Below are 14,307 nucleotides of genomic sequence, written 5' to 3' on the forward strand. Positions count from 1 at the left end.
AATTCAAGCAATTTAGATACAAGTGAGTTTGATTGCTGTCAAAAAATGTTTGACTATTTAAAAAAGCAGCTCTTTGATGACAAATACATTGATTTGAGATGCTTGTGAGGAATTTGAAAAAAAATTCTGTGAACTATGAGAATAGACAAAAACAAGTATTTCAAAATTAATATACTATTTTATATGAAATGTGATTTTAAATATGCATGTGTAACAAAATAATACATTAAAAATTTAAAGAAGAATTTAACAATTTATCTATCCCTCCTCGGGTTTATATTATCAAGTTGGCTAAGAAACTTTATTTTGAATCCTTTAATTGAGGGAAAGTGAGACTTACATATATATAAACTTCATATATATATGAAGTTTTACTCACATACACAGATGATAATTTTAAATAATGAAAAGTTATATACAGATATGTTCATCACAGCAATTCTTATAATAGGAGAAATATAGGAGGTGCCTAAATTCCCCATAAGAGGACTGATTATACCATAGCTATTCCTGGATACAATATTAATGTAGATTATTAAAAATACTATTAAGAAAAAGCATCTGATAACATAGAGAATTGATTTTATAATGTTCAAAAAGATACAAATGTGTATATGGGGGTATAATTACATATACAGAGTGTGTAATAATTTATACATTGATAAAGAAACTGGGAAAGGATATACCAACGTAGCAACTGTAGCTGCTTTTTGGTAGCAGTCCTGGTTGTCTTTCAACATAGATTCTATAATGAATTTCCTGGAGGAAAAGAACTCAGGTCATTGAGTTCTAGCTCCCAAACAATGAGGACAACCTTTGTAGTGAATTCACCCACCTGAACTTACACTCTCGCAAGCATGTTTGTTTCACTGCTGAATGGCTGTCAACTGTAAAAAAGCAATTCCTGCTATTGAGATGAAATCTTTTTCCACATCTATATCTACATCTATATCTATATCTGGAAATCTCTATATCCATCTATCTATCATTTTTATTTTTTTTCTTTTTGGCCCCAGTTCTGTCCTCTGTTGTAGACAGGTTAATGTTCTCTGTCTTCCTGGACGCGGAGAAAGAATTGCCTGCTCTGGGAAATTCCAGACTCTCTTTGCCTGATCCACACTGAGCCTCCAAACAAAGAGAGAACAAACTTCCATCTTTCATTGTGGGCAGTGTCCTCAAGCTTTGAAAATTCTGCCATGGTTTCTTTAGTCTTTAGCTTTTGGCTATTTTCTCTACTAAAATACCGTGTTCCCTCCCTCCCACCCCAACCTTAGGAACCTAAAGCCTCCATCTATTTCCATTGTTCTCTAAATTAGTATGAACTAGTTTCGGGTCATTTCTTGATACCAGGTTTTGATGGGAATAGAATAGAAGCATATGAGGGATGTGATGGGGAGGAGGGTCCGAGAAAATGGCCCAGAAAGATGAGAACAAGGAGCTGTGGATGACCTACTTTACAGTTTGCAGAGGGTTGGCAGCTGGCAGCCTCCCTTAGCTACTGCCAGGACACTGGATTATTCCAGCCACAGTTAAGCACTTCTTTTAGTGAAAGCTACAGGGTTCAAGGATTCTGTATTCCTTGAATGCACATATTTTGTTTCAGAGACACTAAGAAAATACATATCTTAATATTGACATTTTTATCGTTATTTTCTAGGAAGTTCAGGTTAATATCAATTCAAGTGATAAACATTCTGAGTCCACAACAGTATTCTCCCTCATACTAATGTCTTTGTGTCTTTCCTTTTACTTTGTCCGTGTGCTTCCTATTATTCTTTGCTTTACTAAATAGGCAGTACACAGAAGGGACCATTCTCTTAGGTCACAAAGGTAGCAAAAGAGATCTACGGCCTTAGAGAAAGTCAAAGTACAATCTCTTACAGAATGTTGCAGTACAAGGACATCTTTGCAAGGCCTTTCACAGACTAGCAATAACATTCTGATGAGCAGAATCCCCAACTCCATTGTCCTGCATGTGGAGAAAGGAAAGGTTCTGCTGCTCATGGCTTTGAAAGCCTGTCCAGTGTGTGATCACCTCATGGATTCAGAGAGTGAGGTGGGCAATGTCAGTGATTTAGGAAGACATTGTATCAAAGTTTTGGATAGATTTGCAGGTGTGCCTAAAGTACATGTAGAGTAATACCTGCTTTCCAATAATTCCCTTAACTCTCAGTCTCCTAAACGTAGTCGCAATTCAGCCATCTCAATTCCCATCAGGAAGCATTAAATCCCAGAATATGCTCAGGAGAAAGTCTCTCAGTCTCTCTTTGGGCAGGTGTTAGATGATTGATGGGACCACAAGAATGGGAATTTCTAAGAAGCAGATTCTCATGCCCTGCCCTGGTGGATGCTTCCTGGGTAGTTGGCGGTTGTGCCTTACATCTGTTGTGAACTGGCCCAAAGCCAGCAGCTTTTGTTCTCTGAATAGGAAAGGAACTCAAATGTGGGGTGTTAGGGGGTACAGGAACCACAGGATGTGGATATTCTGAGTCTCTGGTACCTCATAAGGAAGACGCATCTCTTGGACGCATTAGGCAGGTGATGAGAAGACTGAGTCAGCGGTAGACTTGAGCAGTTTCCCAGCACCCTGGTCCCATCCATCCCACCACTTTCCACCTCTGTCTTAGAACACGGGCTTTCCCTGGTTTATTAGCTAATCTGTGTAGTCAGGTCTGACTTCTGGGATCAGTGTGATGGCATCAACAATGCTGAACAAGGAGATCCTCCTTCAGCTGTGATGGAGACCAGATGGCTTGGGGTGTGGAAGCCAAAAAGCGATGGCAGAACCATTTGAACCCCTTGTGGCAAATAATCTTTCAGTGAGAAAGCCATTGTAGGGAGAAAGTGTCTATTGTTTTTTTCCTGAAAACAGAGATAAATAAATCTTGGTACAAAATTGTCCTCCCTCCGTACACTCAATCTGCACTGATAGTTGAGGTAATCAGTGTATGTAGGATGGAGTCTCAATTTTTATCACTGAATTCTTTGTACGAAGAAACAATGTACAGGAAGTGGGAGAAATACCTCCAAATGTAAAAATGGGGTGGTTAGAGACCTGCTCTATACGTAGCTTTTGGAGCCTGTACTGGAGAGAGGGGAAGATTTTACTCTGGAGTCAGATTCCCTTACTTCACTTTGAGTCTGAAGACTAACAAAGACTATGTTGACTCGGTCCAGGTTATTTCTGAGTAGACCAGATCTGCCATAAATACATGATAGAATGAGGTGTGGTATCAGAGAACACAAGTAGACCAGAGTTGGAGTTTCTAAGGTGACAGCACTTCTTTTTTCCATTGAAGGCATATGATCTGGACAGCTCCCTTTAGAGTTCACAGAACTGGTGCATCCCAGCCTTTGTCCTGGAGCTTCACAATCCAAACATCAGGTAGAATTTAAGATTCAGTTCTGTGCCTTTAGAGGAGTGATATGTAGATAGCCCATCCTTTTTCCAATGGCAAATTACAGTGATGAAGTAGCTGGACCTGGATTTAGGTAGAAACTTTCAGTCTTTCTGAGTCAAGCACCTTCAAGAGTCACAATATCAGTGGGCTTCAGGCTTGGTCCCCAAAAGATATCCTTCACCCATCTTCTCCATTCAGAACATGCAAAATGCTTCTCTGGAAACGGATCTCTGAGAAAATGCTCATGAATGGCGCAAGGTGGTGCTAACTTTCCAGACCTGAATGGGTAGGGGTAGGAGTGGGAAGCAAAAAACCGGAATAGGAAGGGACCTGTTTTGCATCATTTCCCTGTTGAGATGCAAATGATCTGAGAAATGTCATTGTTGGAAGGGGTAAAGCTCAGGGTGAGGGAGGCTGGGAGGATTTCAAAGAAGAAAGTATGAATTTATAAAGTGGAGGCCCAAGGATCAAGATTAGAGAAAAATATTGAGAAACAAATGCCACCGAAGACACTGAGTAATTGGCCTTGGGACGATGACATGGAGAGCAGCATGTTTATTGTTGCTGTATATCCCAAGGTTGTCCAAGCTTGAGCTCCTTGCTCCTGGTAGGTGCCTGGGATAACAGAGAAATGGAAGTGGAGATCTCTCCATAGAGGTGTCTGAAGAAATTAAAATATTCAACTTGTATGTTGACCTTGTAATGGGAATGAGAAAGCATAGGAGAGCCCTTTGGGAATTAGCTTCAGAAAGGAAATACTAGAAAATAAAAATAAGCTAGAACATTTACAGAAAAAGAGGAAATTCCATGCTTAGAGAATGGTCAGATTTAACAGTTTGGAACATGTACTTTTCCATCAGAATATTGGTGACAACTTTTCAGGGAACTTGGGTCTGAATGCCTTGCATGGAGTAAAAATGGCAGCTGCTATTTTGTGTGAGTTCAATCACGGAGACACAGTGGACAATTGGTCTGATCCCCGATTCTGTTGTTTAGCAGAGCCTCTGGCTCAGAAACACAGTGAGATGTCTTGTGTTTTGCAGGTCTTTCCTTTTTGAATGCTGTTAAGGGCTGTTATCATACCTGAGGACGTTACCCTCTCCACCTGCGTGTGTACGATGTAGGACACCCTGTATTGGGAACACAGATGACATTGATATTTATGAACATTACCTAAGATCTCATTAATATCAGTACCTGAAGTGATTGGATTGGATTGGAGGATGAGATTGGATTCTGAGGCTATAATATAGAATATAGACTTCCTGGTCTTTTTCTTACTGTCCCCAAATATAACCAGATAATCCTCTGTCTGGTTACTTGAGGGCCAAGTTACTTTCTTGCAGAAACATTCTTAGGAGTCTCTTTAGAAAACCTAGAGTTCCTTATCTGTAAGACTACAGACAAGCCACAGCCTGAAGCCCAGCCTGCCGACTTGAGCACAGATGGGAGAATGTTAACAGCCAAGAAATATGGGGTCTTTGGCTCTTTTCCCAGAACTGCCAGGCTAAGACCTTGGCAGAGACTCAACAGGAGACTGAACTCTCTTTGCATATCCTTTTATACATGGGAGATGAAAAGCTTCAACCGTGAGTGATCACAGTTTTTGAAAAATCCCGATGAGGCATTAAAGAAGAGGAATATCCCAAGGGAGGTGAGCTGAAGGCAAAGCAAGGCAGGTGTGAGGTTAGCAATGACTTTCAATCCCCTTTGATCAATCATGAGTGTATTTTGTTTAGTTCTTTTTCTGATTTTATCCTTATTGAGTCACATAAAGGAATCAGCCAGGCAGGAATCTGTGCATCACAATCTTGGGAATCTGTGACATCTGATCCCCTTTGTCCCACAGCTGCTTCCTTCTCTTTCTTGCTGGGCAGAGACCTATAGTTTGTTAGTGTTGAAGGAAGCATAGCAATCATCTAATATAAACTCTTTATTGTACACATGAGAATCTGAGGCTCAAAGAGTTTAAGTGACTTATCTAAAGTCACACAAAAGGAGGAGTTCTGACTCCCCCCGCCCCCAATGTTTTGTCAACAGGCTGCTGGCTCCTTTTAGCAGACAGAAGTTTCCTCCGATCTCAGACAGCTTTTTTCCCACGTGGGATTTGGTGCAGACACCCTTCACCATCTTTTCCCATCAGAACATGCATTTCTGGCAAGAGAGCAGCTCTGATTCCCTGGCTTTTCTTCCTATTTCCCCTGGATAAGGTCTGTATAGTTTTTTTTTTTTTTTTTTTTTTTTTAATGGAAGAAGCCAAAGTACTGCAGTGAGGATATTGCTCTTTGGGATTCATTTAGGGGAACATGGTTTTCTTGGCCAAATGCCATAGTGAGCTAACCCTAGGTAGAAAGCACGGGCAGCATGAGGATGGACAAATGTAACCCCTCACAGGTTAGTAACGAAACTTAATACTTTCCTTTTTAAGGATGAAGAAACATCTCTGTATCCTAATAAGGTACATTAATTAAATAGCCTATGACTGGTAAGGCCCTGCAGGGGAATATCCTCAAAGCTAGAAGGCTGAGCTTTCTGAAAATTGAGAGTTCCTTGTAGCTATTGTCCTAGACATCCAAACCATGTCTATTGGAAAAGAGTTTGGCATGCAAAATTCATTCTCCTTGTTACTTCTGCTAGAGCTGAGACCGGCCTGGGCCACCTTCATCTGGTACAGACAAAGGACAATGAAGACACAGTATGTTATTGGGGACCTAGATCCTCCCAATACTGCATTTGTCTTTGAGACTTTCACTATTGTCAATGCATGGAAAGAATTAGACAGGTCGTGTGGGAAGAACATTCCTGATGAGATATTTTAATGAAAAATATGCTGGCAGCACATTTGGACTTATTGGTTTGAAAAAATGTTAGTGGTCATTGTCAATGTTTCCTCTCATTTTATTTATTTATTTATTTTAAAATAAATTTATTTATTTTATTTTTGGCTGTGTTGTATCTTGTTTGCTGCAAGCGGGATTTCTCTAGTTGCAGAGAGCGGGCTTCTCACTGCGGTGGCTTCTCTTGTTGCAGAGCACAGGCCCTAGGCCTGCGGGCTTCAGTAGTTGTGGCACGCAGTCTCTAGAGCGCAGGCTCAGTAGTTGTAGCGCACGAGCTTAGTTGCTCCGTGGCATGTGGGATCTTCCCGGACCAGGGCTTGAGCCTGTGTCCCCTGCATTGGTAGGCAGATTCTTAACCACTGCACCACCAGGGAAACCCTCCTCCCATTTTAGATCCTTCATTCTTCTCTCTTCTGGGTAAAAACCACCCTCCTTCAGACCATTAAGAGCTGAGGAGTTAGAGTATTAGCATTACTGAGCACCTTTGGTGTGCTAGTCACCCAGGAGTGCCAACTGATTTCTAGCAATTATTTCATTTAATCTTTGTAATAACTCTGTGACATAAGTATTATTATCTGTATTTTATCCATGAGGAAATAGAGGTTTAGAGAAGTTAAGCAACCTTGTTCAAGGTCCTACAGTAACTGAGGAGTTGTGATTCTTCCTCACTTTTGTCTGATTCCACAACCCATGCTCTTTTTACTATCAAAAGAACTCATATATAAAAACATATATGCAGTTTATAGACTAAATTTTTTAGACCATCCCACCCATCTAGGTCGTCACAGAGCACCGAGCTGAGCTTCCTGTGCTTTATAGCATGTTCCCACTGGCTACTATTTTACACATGGTCATTGTACAGCAGAAACGAACACAACGTTGTAAAGCAATTATACTCCAATAAAAAAGAAAAGTAAGGGTAGTATCATGGGGGACCCAACAGGAGATAGTTCTTCACTCCTTGCATAGCTTCCTTTTATAGAATAGAGCCTGCTACAGTCAGAAAGGACTTTGGGAAGGTATCGGACCCACTCTTTTGCTCACAGACATGTTTTAAAAGACAGGTTTTAATAAGCTCCAGAAAATGGAGCCTCTTGGGTTGCACAATATCTTTGGAGGCAGGCTGCCTGGGCTTGTGTCCAAACTCAGCCACTCAGCCGTAGTATGACCTTGGGCAATGCCTTACCCTCACCTCGCTTCTGCTTCCGTGTTTTTTCTACAAAATAAGGACAATAGTAGCAATGGATTGTTTGAAGATTAAACAAATTAAAACATGTAAACTACTTTGAGCAGCGACTTACACATACAAAAGTACCCCATGCCTGTAGGCCATCAATGATTATTTTTACTAGTACCTCTTTACAGCTGTTGATGATTTTCATTTCAAGGAGATTTTTCATTTTGAACTTCTTTTTGCTGAAATTTCAGAATGTTTTCTCTTTTTCTCGCTCATAGGAAATGGGGATGACTAATCATAGCATCATAGAAGGTGAGAAGGGAAGAGACCTCAGGCTGTATCAGTTCCTGCTTCCTGCCCTTGTAAATGAGCCTGGGGAAGGGAGGTGATGGGCTCAGGTTCTTACACGGCAAGAGTAGGTTTTGAACACACGTTCCACTCTAGTGGGTTTCTTTTCCATTGTATAATAACTCTTCACAGGCTGCAATTCAACACTGTTTAATTTCACTAAGACTTACTCAGGCTAATTCAGGAACGTGCCAGGCCAGTGACCCTGTGGGAAGAGCTGACCAGTGCTGAGTATAATAACATTGCCATTCTTATAATCTTATAGCAACTCATTAGCTTTCTTTTTCTTAACAGCATTGTCATATTGTGGAATTGCATTTATTCTGAAAAAGAAGGGGGAGGAGATTTTTTTTTTAACATCTTTATTGGAGTATAATTGCTTTACACTGTTGTGTTAGTTTCCGCTGTATAACAAAGTGAATCAGCTATATGCATACATATATCCCCATATACCCTCCCTCTTGCGTCTCCCTCCCACCCTCCCTATCCCACCCCTCTAGGTGGTCACAAAGCATCGAGCTGATCTCCCTGTGCTATGCAGCTGCTTTCCACTAGCGATCTATTTTACATTTGGTAGTGTATGTATGTCAGTGCTACTCTCTCACTTCATCCCAGCTTACTCTTCCCCCTCCCCGTGTCCTCAAGTCCATTCTCTACGTCTGCGTCTTTATTCCTGTCCTGCCCCTAGGTTCTTCAGAACCATATTTTTTTAGATTCCATAGATGTGTGTTAGCATATGGTATTTGTTTTTCTCTTTCTGACTTACTTCACTCTGTATGACAGACTCTAGGTCCATCCACCTCACTACAAATAACTCAATTTCATTTCTTTTTATGGCTGAGTAATATTCCATTGTATATATGTGCCACATCTTCTTTATCCATTCATCTGTTGATGGACACTTAGGTTGCTTCCATGTCCTGGCTATTGTAAATAGTGCTGCAATGAACATTGGGGTGCATGTCTCTTTTTGAATTATGGTTTTCTCAGGGTATATGCCCAGTAGTGGGATTGCTGGATCATATGGTAGTTCTATGTTTAGTTTTTTAAGGAACCTCCATACTGTTCTCCATAGTGGCTGTATCAGTTTACATTCCCACCAACAGTGCAAGAGGGCTCCCTTTTCTCCACACCCTTGGGGAGGAGATTTTGTCTCTGAAGGGAAGGCAGGCTCTGGCCATTGATCTGTTTATTCCTCAGTAGAAAGGGTCAGAGGTACTGCCATGGGGACAAAGGCAGGGAGTGAGGAGCAGGGTCCCTAATGAGTGGGGTTTACTTGGGTGGAGAGAGAGCGGGAGAGCAGCCTTTCTTCTTTATACTGAACAGCTGCTATGCACTCGGTGTGGAGCTAGTCTCCCAAAGGAATGCGAAAGGACCCAGGGCAGGATTTGAGATTTCAAGGAGTTTCTTTAGAAAGGGGTAGAAAGCAAGGGTGGAAGTGTAGTGGACCCTCTGGAGTACTTTGAGGCTCTGTACTCCTGCAACAACTATGAGACTTTTTACTCCTGCAGCTCAACTTGGCTAGGAGGAGATTCTCCAGCTGACCGGAGGGGAGAATAGCATAGCAGGGATGCAGACTGAAAATACAGGGCTAATAGGGTGCTTTCCCGTGGCAACCGGGTGTCAGGGTGTGGTGGGAGGTATTTATGACCAGGGGTTGGATTTGGCTTTGCCATCTGCTGGCTGTGGGCTGGAGAGAAAGTCAATTTCTCCATTCCTCAGTTTCTGCATCTTCAGTGGAAGAGGATGAACCAGGAGCTGATTGAAGTTTCTCACCATTCTAACACTCTGTGTGTTGCGGGGCATAGCGGTAGGGCCGTAGGGCTGAGAAGGAGATCCTTCATGTGGAAAACATAATGATGGTTTGGATGCTGAGAAATGGACTAGTTGTGAACTCAGAGATTTTAATTCTTATTACAGAGGAGTGTTATTGCTACTGGGTCAACTGTCTGGTTTCAACATGTAGTGCCAGTAATATTGGCTCCTTTGTGGTTCTTTTATTTATAAACTTGGTGCATGAAACTCTTCTTCCTCCTTAAGGCAACTGAGGTAGTTAACCTTCCGTTAATCACTCATGACCATAACGTGCTCTGCAGACACAGTTGAAGTCTTTATGGGCGAGGAGGCCTTGGATGTGACAGAGCTGCTGACAACTCAGACCCAAGCTATGTGGGCTTTTTGTTTGTTTGTTTGCTTTTTTTGGTATTGTCTCTGTGGATGCTGACTTTCCTTCTACTGTCTCTGAGAAATATTGCTCACTTCTCTTAGGTGACAAGTGAGGATGGAAAGCAACTCTGAGGCCTACCCTGGGCCTTGTGGTCCCAGCACAACCAGAAGTCCTGGAGGCGGAATCCCTAAAGTTTTGCGAGGAATTGTGAAAACCCTCCAGCTTTCTCCACAGTTACTTCAAATTCCTCAGGTTCCTGGAGGTGAGGAAAAACCAAGAACATCACTGAGGTAAGCATGTTTTATGTCAGCTTCCCTGTCTATTGGGACAGTTTTTGGGAGGCATGTGGATCTGCAAGTGTAGATGAGGTGGCAGATTCTCTCCTGGGGCTGCTGGAGTAGTGTCATCTTGGGGACCAGCAAGAGAAATGCTTCATCCAATTCGTATGCTCTCCTTTTATGGTTGGGAAGACACACTCATCAATCCATAGAATGTGGTCACCTAAGGAGGGAGAAAAGGCAAAGGGCTCAATGTGACCTGCTCCATATTCCATTTGTCAATCATCCAAGTCTGCCATCTTCCTTTTCATGTTCTAAGCTTTGACCTTTTCAGTATGGCTTCCTCTCCACTTGTGCTAATTCATGGAATTCCATCACTTGGTTTTGAAAAATGGAAGTCTTTCTTTCACGAGAAAGCCTGCCATCCCCACCCCTTCCCTGCTCCACCCCATTTTATCCCTGTCATGGGGGAATGTCCAAGGAATGTAGGAGCTCTTATGTCTGCTCTCCAAGAGTAAGTTATTTGGTGTTCTAGAGTGCTTTATTATCTACCCTTCAGAAAATCTTGTTAGTGGATAGATGAGGCTTGGATAAAGCATTTCTGAGGGCAAAGTTGTCACCAGCCTTGTGCACTATTATATCCCCAGCATTCAGCACAGTGCAGGATATGTAGTACTCATTCATTCCACATTTCATCCACTCATTCATTCCACACGTTTGTTGAGTGCCCATATTGTGCCAGATTTCTAAGTGCTGGAGTTAAGGCAGTGAAGAAAACAGACAAAATCTCTGCCATCATGGAGCTTGTGTTCCAGTCAGTGGAGAGCTAAATAACAAATAAATAAGCAAGTAAAATATACAGCACATCAGATGGTAATAAATGCTGTGGAGAAAAATTAAGCATAGAGGAGAGATGGTATTTGCTGGAGGAAGAATAAAAAATATTACCTCTGACCAAAAAATATTAGAGATGTATAACCCCATGATTTCAATTTATATTTGGAGGCAAGATGTTGAATTGAGAAGTAGGAAAGAAGCCTCAATTCCAGAGTTTTTTCACCTTGTTGCTATGGAGAATTTATTAGCCAGTACTTTCTGTCTGAGGCACTGCAGGGGGCTAAGACTCTACCTAGAGTGGGGAAAGTTTTGTTTGAACTCAGTTCTCTTCTTTGCTTGGTAGCTCCCACACCTTAATTCAGCGCTTTCTGGTGTCAGTTTCCTCATTTTTAAATGCAGAGAACTGGATGATAGATCTTGAGCCCTTCTGCTGCCTCGATTAAGTGATAATAAGTCAGTGAAAATGGAAGAGACAAACTTGGACACTCTGTCTCACTGTGCAGATATATATGGATGGTAAAGTTGGCAATTCTGTGGACCCTCCAGGGACCCGCAGAATTTCTCCAGCTCTCATCACACTAGCCCCAGACCCCTGTAGCTGCCATTCCAGACAGGCCTCTGAGAAGGCAAGAAGAAGGCAGTGAATGCATTAGCACCCTAGAGACTCTAAGAGAATTCAACAAGCTACTGCCTTTGACAAGCATCAGAAGGGAGGAAGATGTCGGCCCATTTCCCATGTTGTGGCCTGGGAGACAAGCTGCAGACCTAGGGGTGGGCTCAGGAGTGGAAGTGGGAGGGGGCTGTGTAGCCGCAGTCCTCCTTCAGTCACAGGAGTGAGGAATCTCCGGAGAACAGCCTGGAAGCTGCAATTGCAACTGGTGTTTTAAAGCAAGGGAGGGAGAAGTGGAGGTGGAAGGGGTTAGGTACCCCTACCCCCATTCCCTCTCCCCGGGACTGGCCAAGGAGTCAAGGGCAACCTCTGCATCACACAGATGACTGGAATTCACACAATTGTTCCCAGCTGTTCTCTAATTCAGGCATTGTTATAGGCCATGTATTTCTTTAGTATATCCCACAGCCCCTAGCCCAGTACCAGGGCCGTCTGCCTCTGACCCAGATCCTAGCTCTGCTTCTGGAACCTTAGATAAGCTACCCAGTCTCTCTGAGGCTCAGTTTCTCCATCTGTGACCCTGAGCTGACAATAAAGACCTCACGGGGCTGTCATAAGGATTAAGTGAGTCCATACCTGCAGAGTGGTTGCATCTTGGCACTCTGTAATTTAGTTCACTTTCTTCTCAATTATTCCACTTTATTGTTGGCCCTTTACTTTACTTATGTTAAGTAACATTTATGGCATAGCTACCATGTACAATGCAATTTAATTCCTCTCTATCATTTGCCTTTAACAACACTGTGAAGATGGAACTCTTATTATCTCTGAAGATGTAACTCTTCTTATCCTGGTTTCAAAGATGAAGAGGTACAGATAATTTTAGAAGACGGAGTGAAGCTTGTATTACGATCACAAAATCTCAGAGTTAGAAAACATTGAGAAATCCTCTGGGACCTGTGCTGCATTGTCCCAGTTTCTTGACAGATGGTCACGGAGCATTGGTTTGAATAGGTCTGGTGGCGAGGGCACAGCCCTGTTGTCCCTTATTTCTGACACATCCTGGGGACAGTCTCCTCTATGGACCACCCTCCCCCAACCTCCTGAATCACATACTGTGTCCTTCAGCTCCAGAGTCTGAAATCTGTCGCCCTCCCTTATTACCAGTGGTATCTTGGGCAAGTGTTTTAGTTCTTCTGTGCCTTAGTGTCCTCGTTTGTAAAATGGCGATAATAATAGAAAATGCATCATAGGATTATTGTGAGGATTAAACCATATAACACATGTAAAGTGCTCAGAATAGTGCTTGGCCTATAGTAAACACTCAACAGATATTAATCATTATTACAGCTAACATACAGTTTTATGAATTTGTCCAGATGTTTTCTCTCCTCCTTCTCATCAAAGACATTCTTCTGGTCTCTGTCAGAAGGACCCACTGGGTCTCTTCCTAGGATTCCATTTTGCAGGTCTTTTAAAACTATGGTTCCAGAACTTTGACAACATCTACATAAAGCTTCCAAATATCATTCTTTATCATATATAGATACATATATATGAAAGGTCAGACAAAATCACAAGAGATGGGCAGATTGGGAGGTGCCTTGGTGGAACAGTGAGGATCCCTGACTGGAACCAACTGTGTAACTGTGTGTGTCTGGCAAACACTTGTCAGCCTTTTTTGTACTTCTATGGACAGCAGGATCTTTGATTAGATTATTGATAAGATTATTAATCTTTATTAATAAGCGGCACATATTTACAGCACACAACCTGATGAATTCAGATATACCCATACACCCATGAAACCATCACAATAATCAAATTACTGAACATACCCATCACCACCAAAATTCCAGTAAGGTATTCAGTGAGGTGAATGGTAGCTTTTCTAGATGAGGTCAAAAGGAAGGACAGGTTCAGCCTCAGAATAGGCTGTCAGTCATCTAAATCTGGAAAAGTACATTGCTCAAGATAAAAGTGGAGTCTAAACTGAGCTGTCCAAAGAAGGATAAAGAAATGCCAGTGGGAAAAAATTGTTCAATGTCTTTTTTCTAGAACATATAGAAGAAGAAGTAAAGAGGTAGAGATGGAAAGGAGGGCAAAAGTCCAAAACAGTACAGCAAGCTAGAGATCAGGTCTTGCCATCCACGTTAGGAAGATGACAGGCAGTGTGTACCATTGATGCCGAAGGAAGGGAGGAGTCTTCCCACCTTCCCAGCCCCTCTCCTTGAGAACAGCTAGATTCCTGGTGTATATGGCTGGGGAGAAACTGGACATCACCATAGTCATACTTTGGAAAGTGCCTCTTTATGTCATATCCTAAGTACTTTAGGCTGTGTGGCCAAATCTTTTATGACTTTCCAAGAAAACTGTTAAGAGTGTGCCGTAAATGCTACAATTTCTGACTCTGTCTCTCCTCTCTCTTGCCCTACACCGGGCCACACCCCACTGGGGGTTGCCTATCTGAGCACCACTGGAGTGCGTGGGCAGGCTGTGAGCCAGTGAACCTGAAGGAAAGGCATGAACGTCAGCCTTCTCCGGCTTCCATTTCTTGAACTATTTATTCAGGAGAAAGTCATGATCTTGTTGGAACTGCTGTTCCACGTAGATCTCCACATTTTTGGAGCTGCTCAGAAGTGAACCCACAGC

At 42.3% G+C, this 14,307-nt stretch overlaps 1 protein-coding gene and 1 long non-coding RNA gene across 2 annotated transcripts in view; one reads left to right on the top strand and one right to left on the bottom strand.

Annotated features, from left to right (window-relative positions):
• Positions 1–14,307, bottom strand: part of LOC137226319 (T cell receptor alpha chain MC.7.G5-like) — a 282,791-nt gene that overhangs the window by 133,858 nt on the left and 134,626 nt on the right. The window contains exon 3 of the mRNA XM_067740968.1: positions 13,869–13,879. Within this exon, the coding sequence (XP_067597069.1) occupies positions 13,869–13,879 (11 nt within the window). The remainder of the gene's footprint in view (positions 1–13,868; positions 13,880–14,307) is intronic.
• The window catches only part of LOC137226362 (uncharacterized), a 684,033-nt gene that overhangs the window by 42,754 nt on the left and 626,972 nt on the right, over positions 1–14,307 (top strand). The window contains exon 2 of the long non-coding RNA XR_010944326.1: positions 10,032–10,220. This is a non-coding gene — a long non-coding RNA (uncharacterized lncRNA). The remainder of the gene's footprint in view (positions 1–10,031; positions 10,221–14,307) is intronic.

This window comes from Pseudorca crassidens, chromosome 1 (assembly GCF_039906515.1).
Source record: "Pseudorca crassidens isolate mPseCra1 chromosome 1, mPseCra1.hap1, whole genome shotgun sequence".
Lineage (NCBI taxonomy): Eukaryota > Metazoa > Chordata > Mammalia > Artiodactyla > Delphinidae > Pseudorca > Pseudorca crassidens.